Source organism: Haliotis cracherodii, unplaced genomic scaffold (genome assembly GCF_022045235.1).
Source record: "Haliotis cracherodii isolate W230 unplaced genomic scaffold, xgHalCrac1.p SCAF_4, whole genome shotgun sequence".
Lineage (NCBI taxonomy): Eukaryota > Metazoa > Mollusca > Gastropoda > Lepetellida > Haliotidae > Haliotis > Haliotis cracherodii.
In genome coordinates this window covers 17,078,904-17,094,652 of record NW_027266297.1, presented here as the reverse complement: position 1 = coordinate 17,094,652, position 15,749 = coordinate 17,078,904, and the positions used below count along the sequence as shown (strand labels likewise).

Below are 15,749 nucleotides of genomic sequence, written 5' to 3'. Positions count from 1 at the left end.
GTGTGGAGTTAAACAACAAACAAAACAGGATGTTGCATATTGTGAGTCATGTACTAATCCAGAATAAGGCCGGTTTTTAGTGCTAGCCCATGGGAGTCGGTAATCAGCTTTAGTCTTCTCCGGACACTGAAGGTCTGTTTGCCTTTAGTCTTCTCCTGACCGGAATGGTCCTTTTTGTTTCTCTCCAATCTGGAACGGTCCTGTTTGGTTTTCTCCAGACTGGAATAGACCTGTTTTCTTTTTCTCAGCCTCGGGTTATCCCGGGACCCCCTTGGGTATTACCAAATCTGAGTGCATTATTTTCTCATGTTATGCTATGAAATAATCAAACGATTTTGATTGGTGCCTCAGCTATGTGTGAACAGTGTTGCATCGATATAACCATACTGGGCCGAATACTTTGAAGTGTTGTATTTTCTGTTCAAATGTTTTGCAGATGTTCATATGTTGCATAAATGATGACACTGAATACGATTACGATGGTATACGATTAATAGTTTATTAACAGAGGAAAACGTCCTGCTATAGGCAAATCACGTGTATCTTCCTGTCTCCGTATAGATCTTTAACGTTATGTAAGATCATACAAAGTTACCATTTAACCTTCTGAAACAGGACACCTCACTTCCACTTTCAAACACCGGGGTTGACAATAAGTGTCAACCAAGAGACAGTGAGTTGGTTTTGACGCCGCTTTTAACATTATTCCAGTTGTGTCACGGCGTGTCAGCTTAATGTGGGAGAAAAGCCCGAAGTGATGCAGGTCTCGGACGTTAACCACTTCGGTGCTTACAAACCTAGAAACATAATCGGGGCGAACCGTGACTGAACACACAATCGTAAGTTTCTAGCGTGCCCAAGGGACGCAACTCTGCACAGCATTAGACGAGGATCATCTAAGACATAAACGCCAATTGAGTTGTATTTCCTTAAATAATTATTCCCCATAATGCAAACTTAATGATAATCCCGTCTTAGCCCCAAATACAGCTTTACAAAATCCCATGTGAAGTACAACCAAATCGGAAGAATATGGGAGTAATAGGAATAAGGCCTTTCGACCAGTATCACGACATGTCAGCTAAATGTGGGACTACAGTCGAAACTGTAGCAGACCACCTCCGTGGTCTAGTGGTAGAGCGTCCGCCCGGAGAGCGCGGTTCGATCCCCGGCCGCGTCATACCAAAAGACGTTAAAAGATGGTACTTGTTGTTACCGTGTCTGGCGCTCGGCATTAAGGGGCTAAAGCAAGGACTGGTCGGCTCGGAGTCAGTATACTGTGTCTGAGTGGGGTATTCATGTTAAACTGTGGCATAGTATTTCAGTGGACTAGCACTATAAATCGGCATCAGTCCGGACTAGTACAAGTAGCCGCACAGCTGGCACAGACACGTACATGCACGTCGCTATATAAGTGCAATAATCTTGGACGCGACGTAAAACCCAGTTTCACCTCACCTCACCTCACCGAAAATGTAGCAGGTCGCATGAATTTACAACAGGATCATAATCGGTGCAAATTTGCGACTTAAACCAACGACCAGCGAAGAAAGGACAAGGGAGGCAACTCTCCACTCTCTCTTGCATCCCCTTGGACGCTTTACCTCCCTTGACTTCCCAATGAAGACAACGACGTGTCTCCAATAAACTGCCGATATGAGTTGGTTGGTTTGTTTGTTGTTTTACGCCGCACTCAGCATTATTCCAGATATATGACAGCGGTCTGTAAAGAATCGAGTCTGAACCAGAAAATCCAGGGATTGATATCATGAGCATCGATCCACGCGATTGGGATCGATGACGTGCCGATATGAGTGGCGTATGAGAACAAACGCGAAAGTTCCTTGAGCGCGATTTCATTTTTCCAAACGTTTTAATTTTTGTTTTCTGAGTAACGTATTCAATGATACGTTACAACGGAACATCTATATGCATGAATTACAGTGCTCCCTTCGCTTCGTCCACGGCTATCTATGTAACACCATACACTATTTACACACGATAACAGATAAACACAATCACAAACGACAGAATCACAGTTTGTATGTTAAATGCCCCGTTGTTTCTAGAACCACTTCTTTCCGTCGTTGAAATGGTGACTGTCTCCATAGTAACCCTTTTCGTTATTTTTGGACCACCTTGCGTCGCCAGTTTGGTGCTTCTTTGAATTGATGAAGTCGTCGTTGTTGTTGTTGTTGTTGTTGTTGTTGTTGTTGTTGTTGTTGTTGTTCCTGGAAACAAAATCAACCAGGTCACACGTTGTTACGAAAGGCTCCTTATTTAAGTTACCACAGACTCTGGTGCAAGAATAAAACCATCCTGTAAAACCCACGTTGCTATGAAATGCTTTACTTACGTGGTGGGGGATGTTTCGTCCGATGTGTTGGAACATACGGCGTCGTGGTGGCACATGGTGTGTTCTTGACATCCGGGCACTTGTGCTTTGCTGTTACGTCTGTGAGTCCTAGAACATGGTGGCAATGATTATGCTACGATCCCAGGATGTTTTGTTTGTTTATTTGTTGTTGTTTAACGCCGTATTCAGCAATATTCCGGCTAAAAGACGGCTGCCTTTAAATAATCTAGTCTCAACCACCCAATCCCGTTAGTCGCCTCTTACGACAAGCATAGTCGTCTTTTACGGCAAGCTTGGGTCGCTAGCCCGGATCTTCACGGGTTTCAAACGATTAGAAATCGTGTACATGCAGCTCATCTCGACGGCCACGTCTTGTGCCGCCCTTTCAAATCGTCATACTGCCAACAGACGTCAATGGTGTACACAACATCGAAACTGGGGTCTTCACGGTTCTCCCAGCATGTGTATAGTCACATTAGTGACAGGAGTCTTCGCGGGTCTCCAAGCATGTGGTACAGTCACATTAGTGACAGGAGTCTTCACGGGTCTCCAAGCATGTGGTACAGTCACATTAGTGACAAGAATCTTCACGGGTCTCCCAGCATGTGTACAGTCACATTAGCGACAGGAGTCTTCACCGAGTTGTTGATTGTTTTGTTATATCAGGGCATGGATTTATCATGGATCCAAATTATCTGCCCAGGCCATGCAAATTGGGGGGAATCTCTATCTTGTTCGAAATCGGGATTTTATTAATTTCCAGAATTTAGAGATATTTAACATTGTATTTTTACGTCGTGTTTTAACATGACATTCGCTGTAATAATGTTAATCTAAGGGCTTAAACTTCTACCTCCATGTTGATCTTGTTATCAGTGACATACAAATCACCTTCAATGCCATCACATTAGTTACAACAGCATCAACAGGGAAATGTTTAATTCCAATTTCTGATTTTTTTACAGACATTTGCTGCAGACTTAAGCCCAATATCGCCCGTTAATCGGGTCTAGATAAATCCCCGCAGAACGTTGCGTTATGATTGCTTAAGCAATTTAAATACCTCAACCGGCCGGGGACAGAGATGAGGCGATCAGATGAAACATAAATTCAAACAATTGAGTGAATGAGTTGGGTTTAACGCCGCTTTTAACAGTATTCCAGTTATATCGCGGCGTATCAGCTTAATGTGAGAGGAAAGCCCGAAGTGATGCAGGTCTCAGACGTTTACCACTTCGGTGAAACCCACGAGCACGGGTATGGTACTGACAAACCTAGATACATAATCGGGGCGAATCGGGATTCGAACCCACAATCATAGGTTTCTGGCGTGCCCAAGGGACGGAACTCTGCACAGCGAATCGCGGCGCCTTAGACGACTGGGCCAACCGTGCCCCCAAAATTCAAACAAAATACAGTGAAAAGTTGAAATCCGAACGGTGTTGTACGAGTCGTGTCTAGTGAACTTGTCCGGAATATCAAATAAAGAACCATTGGTACGAGCTATCTTTCTGCACATGTACAGAGAGTTGCGTCCCTTGGGCACGCCAGCAACAGAATGTGATTTCGAATCCCCGTTCCCCAATTATGTTTCTACGTTTGTCTCTTCGGGCTTTCCTCCCAGCTTAAGCTGAAACGCCGTGATATAACTGGAATACTGTTTAAAGCAGCGTTAAACCAAACTTTAACAGTGTTAGTCTTGATAAATCATGGATTCCTCAATCATTACTTTACGATAAAAATATCTGACCGCCTCCGTGGTCTAATGGGCGCCCGGAGAGCGCTCGGCATTAAGGGGCTAAAACAAGGACTGGTCGGCTCGGACTCAGTATGCTGTGTCTGAGTGGGGTATTCGTGTTAAACTGTGGCATGGTATATCAGTCCGGACTAATACAAGCAGCAGCACATACACACACACGCGCTTCATACTGCAATTGAGTCAGCAATGTTCGAAAATACTTTGAAGGTCTGGTTGAACATGCATTGGGCTACAAGCACATCGAGCTCCTTAAAAGAAAATAAAACGGATTAAAAACCTTCAGGATATATTTCTGTAAACTTCATTCCGCACGCAGTCTTAACCTCACTGAACGCAGCGTCCGTGACCTTGACCTCCAATGTATGAGCTTCATAATGTGTCCCGGGGATGCGGAGGAATACAACATAATCCTCTCCAACGGTCAGGACAGAATCAAAACATTTCCCAGGATTAGGCCCTGAAAATAAATATGTTATGATGCTTTATTCAGTTAAACCCATTCAACAAACTAGCGCATGGCATCCTCTGTTATTTGTATAATTTAAATGAACTTCTTTTCTCATGTCAATTTTATAAATTCACGACAATCAGGAGAGGGTTTTGGATGGAAACTGTTTGGAGATAATATTTTACAGAAAATGCTTTAAAAAATAACTTGTCTCCAGGTTTTACACACACAAAATAAATTTTCACTGAACATGGTCGTTGTGTGGTGTTTACTGCGCAGCTGGGAGTGGTGGTGGGGAGGGGGAAGGAGGGGTTAGGGGGGGTAGCCTAGTGGTTAAAGCAACCGTCACAAATGCATGCAAAGGCAAGTCAATTGTTCACCTGATAAAAACACGGGAACATGCGGTACAAGTCAAAATAGGGAATTGTGTCGAACATCATTCTTGTCTCTGATGTGTCAAATATGGAAATGTCCTCCACATGCCTACTATAAAACGTTTTAAAAGTTTTTTCTGAGGCCTTGAGTGTTGTAACCTTGAGCAAACAACTTCTGAGCAGGAGTATGGCGCTCTTTGAAATCTTGCTAGAAAGAGCATGCTGGATTGTTCTTTATTAATGTTGTAAAATTAGCCGCGTATGTATCAAGTTTGTGTATGATTTCCATTTTAGTTTTACCATCGCGCCGTTTTTTGCCGATAAAAAGAATTCAAGTTCTGACTCATGAAATAATAATTCTATCTTAATCATCTAGTGTTTTGTAATTGCATGTTGTAAGACTTGTCCACTTTGGCATGCTGCCACTGCCCACTGGACCATTAACTTTGTTGTTTAGACCGTTGTGATTTTGGCATATAGTTATTTGGGGAGGACAGCGTGAGCTCGTCACGCGGAAAACACGGGGTGGATTCCCCCTATAGTGAGTGAGTGAGTATGGTTTTACGCCGTTTTTAGCAATATTCCAGCAATATCATGGCGGGGGACACCAGAAATGGGCTTCACACATTGTACCCATGTCGGGAATCAAACCACTAGGCTACCCGACCGCCCGGATTCCCCTATAGGTACACTGATTGTAGCCGTTCTTTGTTACTATGAATTACATTAAAGTGGATATCACTAGTTCTTTAATTGATAGATTGTTAACTAATTGTGTTTTACGCCACTATCAACAATATTACTGCCATATGACGACGGTCTGCAAATATTAGTTCACTGACCAGCCAAACCAGTGATTGATATAATGGGACCACACTGTCGGGGCACGATGACACGCAATCAACCATGTCAGCGAACCTGACCGCGCTATCCATTTACTCTCCCCTTTCGACGAGCAAAGGGGCACGACTTTAAATATAAACTGGCTACCGAGGACATATTGCAAACCGGAACCACTAGGGAACCAAGACATGGAAGTCCGTTACTTAAGCACCATGGTATATAAGCACATAGATACACATATAAATGAAAGTATGGTCAGCAGTGATAATTATTTATCAGTTGCGTTTAATATAGGATTGATAGTATATTACCACATACATGTTTATAGTGGATAGTTGGCTTTTCTTGTCAACTATGTTTATTTCATCGATACAACCGACACATGACGATACATTTCCATTTTTCCGTTTTCTTATTTGATCGCCAGAGCAGAAACAACTATCTGAAAATAACAATATGTTCAATTTCTTTTATTTGCCCTACCACTCTTCTTATCGGGTGGTCAGGCTCGATGACTTGGTTGATACATTTCTCCGTATCCTATAAATGCGTAGGTGGATGCTCATGATGTCAATCGCTGAATTGCCTGATTGTTTTGCTCGTTTACAGACCGCCGTCATATAGCTGGAATATTGCTGAGTGCGGCGTTAAACAACAAAGAAACAAAGAAACCAAAGTACAATATGGCTTAAAATCAAATACAAATCAAACGTTTAAATAAGCCTAAATAAATTAAATGTCTTGTTACTTAGAAATATTAGTTTACTACTATTAGTATTATAGATATCGGGGGCACGGGTGGTCCAGAGGTCTAAGGCGCCGCGATTCGCTGTGCAGAGTTGCGTCCCTTGGACACGCCAGAAACCTATGATTGTGGGTTCGAATCCCGATTCGCCCCGATTATGTTTCTAGGTTTGTCAGCACCATACCCTCGTGTGTTTCACCGAAGTGGTAAACGTTCGAGACCTGCATCACTTCGGGCTTTCCTCCCACATTAAGTTGACACGCCGCGATATAACTGGAATACTGTTAAAAGCGGCGTTAAACCCAACTCACTCACCCACTTTTATAGATATCATTTGCCTATTAATATTGGATGTCGAAAGTCACTATAAAACTGATTTACAGTATATTGTCCATATGCGATTTAATGTTTTGGTTTACAAACAGTGTGCACACAAGTTTTACGTTTGTCCTTCCATCGACCATCTTACCGAGGCAAGAGAGTTAACTGACTTGCCTCGGGAAGATGTCCATAGTCAAATGTTTCATTAAAACACTACAAATAAGGTCATGTCAAAACCAATGAAGTCCACACATACGAATTTACAAGAAAAGTTGGCTTTTTAGTGTAAAGATACATGCCCTTCCTCAATTACAATGGTGACCCTTAAATCTAAACATACGCATAAAGTAGATTCTTAATTCGGTTTTACAGCAAATACTCTGTATGAATGTAGATGTTGGCCGTGTGAAACTTCGGTGCGCCTGTGAATTTGTGATTTGGCTAATTGCTTGTCATCCTACAAAAACGACCTCCTCCGTGGTCTAATGGTAGAGCCGTCGCCTGCGTCATACCAAAAGACGTTAAAAGATGGTACTTGTTGTTACCGTGTCTGGCGCTCGGCATTAAGGGGATAAAACAAGGACTGGTCGGCTCGGAGTCAGTATACTGTGTCTGAGTGGAGTATTCACGTTAAACTGCGGCATGGTATCTCTGTGAGCTAGCACTATAAATTGGCATCAGTCCGGACTAGTACAAGCAGCCACACGCATACATACACGTGCATGCACGTCGTTATATAAGTGCAATAATCTTGGACGCGACGTTAAACCCCATTTCACCTCACCTCACCTACAAAAACGTCATGGGTCAATCACTGTCAGTCACTGGTCAGACATGTGGTCAGTCTCATGTTTGCCTAGATTATTAACAGGTCTTCGTGATATAGATGATGTATTTCTGTCTGCGACATAAAACAACAACACATACCGCCATTGGTGATATTCAGCAATCCAGGTAGCCTCGTCCCCGTATCTTTGAACACACACTGAACCTCCAGCTCTGCCACGAACTGCCCGGGGTTGACCGTCGTGACTGGATAGTGTTTAACAATAGTTCCCTGTGCTACAACCTTAGAATACATCACTTTGTCCTGCACTGACATCTGAAAGCCTGGGTCGCACCCCAGAGCCCCGGGGTGGGGGAGAAGAAACACTAGGGTGAGGATATGAGGTAACGATACCCTTGGATAACACATCTTTACACGACGGTGGGGAAGTATTAAACTGTCTGGGCGACGATCTTTGACAAAGGTTTGGTGTGCACAGAAAGGGGCCGGTTTGGTTGTAGCCAATGCGGGTTTAGTTAATTCTCATGTAAATTTACTGATGACAAATATCTGACGTTGCTTCAGAGTTGAAAGAAAGCTATGATTTGTTCGGCTGTTTATCGCAGGAGTGACAAGCCCGGCGGAGAGATTAGCTTCCACCGAGAACATACTTCGATCGTTAGACAAGTTACACATATGTCACTTTCCCACTGTATAGTTATCGGAGTTTTTCGTGTTTTTTTACCGCTGTTGTTTATACAGGAAGCGTTAAAAGACAATATTCTTGTGAAACACGTGATCGGGGATATATCAACACTTAACTGCTACGTCGAATGGCTGTCCCAAAATTCATTCGTAACTCCAAAGTTTTACCCATCGACATCTGCAGAATGGCAGAAAGAGGGACCCTGGTTACATTACCTCATATAAGGAATAGAGCATAAGCATGAACGACTACTCTGTCGCATGTTGACATTTTTTTTTCAATTTCCCTTAAGGCAAGACTTTGTGTCTATTTTTTATGGTTTACGAACTTCAATAGCGAAACATTCGGTCGGTCGGTCGATTTTTAAAATTATAAATACATTGAGAATGATTTTTTTAATCATCTTAGAGTTTTATTTCGATTGTAGGTGATGAAAAAACAATATTGGCCTGGTTTTGGTCCTTATACTAAAATCTAAAATCTGATAATTGCGATTTATCTTTGGACAAAATATGTTTAATGTCATTGATTTATCCCTTAGTTTAGTTTATTGTTAAAGCGAGCTTTACCGTTGGCGTTATACGTTTTGTCTTTTTCTGATTTTTCGATTCTTCAGGTCGGCGAGTCCGTAAACCAAGCAAATTTACTGCCTGTAGACTTCATTTGTGAATTGCGAAAGGACAAGGCATGGGACATGTACATGTACTCTTAAAATGTGTCTAAAGGACTAAGTTTCAGGTTTTTCCAAAAAGTATTTTCTAATATTTGAACATGGGCACGTCTTTGAGGAAGTATATTTCTAGGAAATGTCGGAAAAGGCAGTAAAGAAATATGTTGCATAATTCATTTTGGGGCAAAGAAAAGATATATTTTATATTTTTGCTCAAGGCAAACTTAAAGCAGTCATTAATTTTGCATGTTCTGTTTGTTTGTTGTTGAACGCCGCACTCAGCAATATTCCAGCTATATGACGGGGTGTGTGTGTGTGTGTGTGTGTAAATAATCGAATCTGGACGCAGTTTGCATACGATGACATGCCAAACCAAGTCAGCGATCCCAGGATGTTTTGTTTGTTTATTTGTTGTTGTTTAACGACGTACTCAGCAATATTCCAGCTATATGACGGCGATCTTTAAATAATCTAGTCTGGACCAGACAATTCCGTTAGTGGCCCCTTGCAACATGCAAAGTCGCCTCTTACGACAGGCATGGGCTGCTGAAGACCAATTCTAACCCGGAACTTTACGGAAAATATTTGTCATCATCTAGGTAAAAACATGTAGGTATTGGAAACGGAAAAGAGCAGGGTTAGTTGTCAGTCAAAGGACTTTTATCGACAATGCAAATAACAAGGTTCTCTGCAGTAATTGTTGATAATACTCTCTTTCTGTGTGGATATTCAGGCAGCAAGTTGGTAGAATGAAGAGAAAAAGTAACAAATGTTTTCTTCAAACTTAAGTCAAATCATGGTACATATGTACATGTATATCACTGTATTACGATGGAAGTATATTATATCTCCATTGTGTTATGATAAATACCCTGTATTACGATGGAAGTGTATTATATCTCCATTGTGTTATGATAAATACCCTGTATTACGACGGAAGTGTATTATATCTCCATTGTGTTATGAAAAATAACCTGGACCCATTCGCCATCACGGCTTCGTTTTGAGTCGCGATTTGTAATGCAATACAATACAGCCGTCCAATCAAATTACAGTCATGAGAGGGGGAGAATTTGTGCGATGTTTAGGGGGGCACATTTAATGTCTTGATTTTCAAAATGTCATGGACAATATGCGAATATGCATGAAACAAAACTATACTATATATACGACGATTGACTTAAGGTGAGGTGAAATGGGGTTTAACATCGCGCCCAAGATTATTACACTTATATAGCCACGCGCATGCACGTGTGTGTGCGTGTGTGCGTGTGTGTGTGTGTGTGTGTGTGTGTGTGTGTGTGGCTGCTTGTACTAGTCCGGGCTGATGCCGATTTATAGTGCTATCCCACTTAGCTACCATGCCGCAGTTTAACATGAAATACACCACTCAGACACAGTAGCTGATCAGTCCTTGTTTTAGCCCCTTAATGCCGAGCGCCAGGCAGGGCATCAACAAGTACCATCTTTTAACATATTTTGGTATGACGCTCTCCGGTCGGAAGCACTACCACTAGAACACGGAGGCGGTCGATTGACTTAATAACATAATAACATTGCAATTATGACCTTACATTTGTAAGACTGCAAGAGGGGAGAGGTGAAAATAAGAACGATAAGGTTGTTTTTGGTGGTTTTATACCGCCGACAATAAACGTTCCTGTCAGATCGTGCATTTTTATGAACCCGAACCAGGACAAGATTAATATGTTATATTTTTATCGCCCTCTGATCCAAATCAATGTACAGTGCATTCTATGTTTAAGACCTACTAACCACACGTTTCACTATCACTATCCGCAAGCCAAAGCCTGGCCTAGGGATAAATGTGAAAGCCAGAGTAGTTCAGATTTAAAGTCCTTTTGCTTTTCAACGTTGGTTAAGTGTTCATTTTGGATCAGTTGAAACCCCGTAAGACAAATAATTCCTTGTTGAAGTTTCACTTCCTTGTCAACACGGAGACTTCGGTGTTGGCACAACGATGCAATCCTTCAGTATTGACTGCGATGTAACTGCGGGTAAACAGTAGTTCGATGTCAATCGCAAGCATGTTTTGTTCTCACCAGTCAGCCTTTGTTTTTTTCCTCTCTTCTGATGCAATCAATTTCGGGGTGGGAGTCAGGTAGTATTGATGTGTTAATACATAAACAAGATATGGTGCTGACAAACCAAGAAACATAACCAGGACGAACCGTGATTCGAAACCTCAAGTTGCCAAAGGGACGCATCTCTGCACAGCGACTTAGACCACCGGGCTGTGAGTGTACCGTGGTAGTGTGCGAGTGTACCGTGCTAGGCTGTGAGTGTACCGTGGTAGTGTGCGAGTGTACCGTGCTAGGCTGTGAGCGTACTGTGGTAGTGTGCGAGTGTACCGTGCTAGGCTGTGAGTGTACCATGGTAGTGTGGGAGTGTACGGTGCTAGGCTGTGAGTGTACTGCGGTAGTGTGCGAGTGTACCGTGCTAGGCTGCGAGTGTACCGTGGTAGTGTGCGAGTCTACCGTGCTAGGCTGTGAGTGTACTGTGGTAGTGTGCGAGTGTACCGTGCTAGGCTGTGAGTGTACCGTGGTAGTGTGCTAGTCTACCGTTCTAGGCTGTGAGTGTATCGTGGTAGTGTGCGAGTGTACCGTGCTAGGCTGTGAGTGTACTGTGGTAGTGTGCTAGTCTACCGTTCTAGGCTGTGAGTGTACCGTGGTAGTGTGCGAGTGTACCGTGCTAGGCTGTGAGTGTACCGTGGTAGTGTGCGAGTGTACCGTGCTAGGCTGTGAGTGTACCGTGGTAGTGTGCGAGTGTGCCGTTGCAGAGGAGCGGGGTAGTTCGATGTCAATCGCAAGCATGTTTTACTCTTACCGAAAGGCATACTTCAAGTCGTCTAAATAACATCATTACAATTTGACCACAATCACAAAACTGAATTATTATTATGATCCTGAAATAGGTTTGATTGTAATCACAAAAGTAGAATACTCGTATCGTATAATTTGACAAAACTTTGCCGACAAATGAAATCTATGTGTCAGATAACGGCAATGATGTTTACTGTCTGAAAGTTGCCTTTCAGCGAAAAGATACCACTGCCGCTGATTAATAGACCAATACATGTATCGTATATTTGCCAGACATAATACTAGAATAGACTTAAAGGGGCACTGATCTAACGCAATTCCCCGGACTGGTTGCTGCCTTTGTTATTGTTTTTTTCCCCCGTGAGTACCCGGATGATACGCAACGCAACTGAGCGTGACCAGAGACTGGGCTACCGTCTGCAAGGACAGCTAAATGAACTTGGAGGCTGGAGGCAATATTTGTTTTACGCATTTTTGCATAAACAGTGATTGGTTAACTGTGATCTATAAAGATTTCGACAAAGGGCGCATGTTAATTAATTTCTTCGGCCCAAACAAAGAGACAAAAAGAACGGCGGAGCTCATCGGATGTCGTCATTTCGAAATACCCCAGATGGTTATAGTTTAATACTAAAAAAAGTATCCATGCAGTGAAAGAATTTTCGGGTTTTGGATTGCGTCGATAATACGATTACTACTCCCTTGTTGTCATCCACGTTTTCTCGTATAACCCTACACTTGTGTATATGTCGTCACTCACTTGATGCTCAGTTAATGAATTTATTACAGGTACAATTAGTGGTAGCACCACTTAGATTACCTGACAAAGGTTCCCATTTGGCATTTATTGTGTCTGGGGTAATTATTCAATCTAAATCCAGGTTGGAAGTGAGGTGAAATGTGTGTTATGTAATATGCACGTGGCAGCCCAGCAAGAGATGAATGATCAGTTCATTTACTTTTTTTGTATATCAACGGATCGTTCCTGGTCATCAAAGGATTAACAGAAAATACGTTGATTGATTAATCACTGTTATCTTGCACAGTGGATATGTCAAAAGTGAGTGTTTACATGACTAGGTTTACTAAAACAAAGGGAATACACTCATATCATGGCGTGAAGTGCCGATGTTAAAACAACATACTTTGTTCAAAGGGATAACTGATAATACGTTGATTGATTGATCATTGTTATCTGTCACTCAATGGAACCGTGGACGTTATGAAAATAGTTGTTACGTGGGCTTTCTCAGCCGACCCTTGAAGACTTGACACCTATGAGAAACACCTGAAACAATCCAAGTGATCAGTTGAGAAACGAACACGGTTATAATATCCCGAAACGATATATATTTTTTTAAATATTTGATTGTTACAGAGACACGTGACATCGAATAAGTTTCTTTGTACAGCTGCAGACGAGTGGGATATTGTTCCTTTGTGTGGATATTCACGGATACATTCCTCGAACAAGGAAGCTGCCTAAAATTTATACACATAAATTTGGTGGGTTGTAATTATGGTATTTGCATTTTGTTTTCCTTCATTTGAACCGATTCGTTCTTGTTTCTCTATGTCTTGGTTGGGAAATTCTTCAATGCGTGATAGACGTTGTTTTCTCCGGTCTTTTCCTTTGTAAGCGTGTATATATTGCCGTCAATTTGTAAAATTTGATTCTCTCAGGCAATTTATAAAATGTGTAAATATTTCAGCCATTTTGACTAAGAAATCTATCCAGATTGATTAAGACGAACAAAAGGGCCTACAAACATCACAACAGATTATTATGTAGGATTAGAAGCCAAACAACATAGACATGTACTTTTCAACGAAATGTTTTTCAGTCACTTTGTAAAATATTTAGACGTTTAATAAATATGTTACACATTTTGACAGTAAAATAATATACACACTATAAAAAAGCAATGCTTAGGTGAAATATTTACTTCGTGTTGCAAGTAAAAATAGTGTAAACGAAAATCGCAAAATTACCAAGCAAGTGACTTATCAAAACTTCGTCACCGTTACCGATGCTACCCCCAAAGATACCTACATTTCCTTATTATCTCGAAAACTGTATTTCATTTTGTTGATCAATGTGACCATACGCCCTTATTACTACCGGTATCCATAAACGTGACTAATGCGCTTACGAAAGGCGCAGCAGAGGTTGCGAACTAGTCTAGATTTCTGCTATACATCCGGGTACTCACTGGGAAAAAACAATAACAAAGGCAACAACCAGTCCCGGGAAATTGCGTTAGATCAGTGCCCCTTTAAGTAATCAGTACATTTATACAGCACACCTGTATCACGTGACAGATATTTTACAAATCACCTGTGACGCAAGGCGGACACATATATAGCAATATCCCCTTGTCAGGTAGGGAATTTAAATGCTTCACGATAAGACAACCTAACTGCTGAGATTTATTTATGAGGAAGCAAACACCGCCTTCTGCTAATTTGTCACACTGTCGATGATAAGAATGAATAACGCTGTTACTTCAGAGAGTTATAAATGACCTTGGTCTATAACGTAACCTGATTTTACACAAAGAATATTACAAAGAAAGAAGATCAGGAGATGATGATGACCAGAGATGTGTGTTAAAAGAGAAGACGAGGAGAGAGGAAATGGCGAGGGAGGAGATGGAGAGAGAGGAAATGGCGAGGGAGAAGAAGGGGAGAGAGGCAAGGACGAGGGAGAAGATGGGGAGAGAGGCAAGCACAAGCGAGACGATGAGCAGCAGAGGTGTGTGTTAAAAGAGAAGACAAGGAGAGAGGAAATGGCGAGGGAGAAGATGGAGAGAGAGGCAAGGACGAGGGAGAAGATGGGGAGAGAGGCAAGCACAAGCGAGACGATGAGCAGCAGAGGTGTGTGTTAAAAGAGAAGACAAGGAGAGAGGAAATGGAGAGGGAGAAGACGGGGAGAGAGGCAAGCACAAGCGAGACGATGAGCAGCAGAAGAGTGTGTTAAAAGAGAAGACAAGGAGAGAGGAAATGGCGAGGGAGAAGAAGGGGAGAGAGACAAGCACAAGCGAGACGATGAGCAGCAGAGGTGGTGGGAAAGTTCGACAGAGAGAAAGACGTGACAGCGAACCCGAGAGGGGTGGGAGTAGACAAAGACAAAGTGGAGAGTCGGGTCAAGAAAGCCAAAATTAAGAGAGTCTGAAGTAAATCTTTATACGTAGCCTAGGTGCTGCGTTTCTGGCTACATCCAGACACTGAACAACGTGTGTGTTCGTCAGAAAATGTGTTCTTATTATGGTGCGCTGTTGTACATACAGGCACTCGACAGCAGTGCATAACAATTTGTCAGTAGAATGTCTCAATTCCGGATGGCATTTGATGAATATATCTAAGGCAGTTTAACCTAAACAGACAATGCACCAGAGAGTTTAGATTGTCTCATTTGTTCACTAACAAATCCACCTGTCCATGGTGTATCGCAGCAGGAAAGTCCCCCCATTGTACACTGTCCATGACTCACTGTATGTACCCGTCAGGTTGAACCAGTAGGTTGATAAATCATTGTATTTATATCACGTTGAAATAAATTCCGCTGAAAGTTTCTTAAAAGAAAAAAATGAAATACTAAAACGTTCTATATTGGTGTAGCACGAATACGTACTTTGTACAGCTCCCTTTCAAATAGTTGTTTTAAGTGAGTTGGTTTTAACGCCGCTGTGAACAGTATTTCAGTTATATATGACGATGTGTCAGCTTCATGTGGCAGGAAAGCCCGAAGTGATGCAGGACTCAGAGGTTTACCACTTCGGTGAAACCAACGAGCACGGTATGGTGCTGACAAATCTAGTAACATAATCGGGGCGAACCGGGATTCAAACCCTAAATGATAGATTTCTGGCGCCTCGGACGACTGGGCCACTTGTGCCCACAAAATCTTTTGAAACA

At 42.2% G+C, this 15,749-nt stretch overlaps 2 protein-coding genes across 2 annotated transcripts; one reads left to right on the top strand and one right to left on the bottom strand.

Annotated features, from left to right (window-relative positions):
* Positions 1-1,992: 1,992 nt before the first annotated feature.
* LOC139478571 (uncharacterized) lies at positions 1,993-8,041 on the bottom strand. The gene is made up of 4 exons (XM_071261108.1): positions 7,774-8,041; positions 4,393-4,572; positions 2,357-2,464; positions 1,993-2,231 (listed from the first exon to the last, which is right to left on the bottom strand). Exons 1-4 carry the CDS (start codon positions 8,039-8,041, stop codon positions 1,993-1,995), a joined length of 795 nt encoding a protein of 264 aa, XP_071117209.1.
* Positions 8,042-14,434: 6,393 nt separating this feature from the next.
* LOC139479301 (high mobility group nucleosome-binding domain-containing protein 5-like) lies at positions 14,435-14,996 on the top strand. Its single transcript, XM_071262162.1, has 2 exons — positions 14,435-14,586; positions 14,723-14,996. Exons 1-2 carry the CDS (start codon positions 14,435-14,437, stop codon positions 14,994-14,996), a joined length of 426 nt encoding a protein of 141 aa, XP_071118263.1.
* Positions 14,997-15,749: the final 753 nt, after the last annotated feature.

Excerpts from the sequence above, each read along its gene's own strand:
- LOC139478571 (XM_071261108.1), bottom strand. The coding sequence starts at position 8,041 with ATGTGTTATCCAAGGGTATCGTTACCTCATATCCTCACCCTAGTGTTT. Across the intron at positions 2,465-4,392 it reads TACAGAAATATATCCTGAAG|GACTCACAGACGTAACAGCA; the intron begins GTTTTTAATCCG and ends ACCATGTTCTAG. Across the intron at positions 2,232-2,356 it reads GACGAAACATCCCCCACCAC|GAACAACAACAACAACAACA; the intron begins GTAAGTAAAGCA and ends TTTTGTTTCCAG.
- LOC139479301 (XM_071262162.1), top strand. The coding sequence starts at position 14,435 with ATGTGTGTTAAAAGAGAAGACGAGGAGAGAGGAAATGGCGAGGGAGGA. Across the intron at positions 14,587-14,722 it reads CGAGACGATGAGCAGCAGAG|AGAAGACAAGGAGAGAGGAA; the intron begins GTGTGTGTTAAA and ends GTGTGTTAAAAG.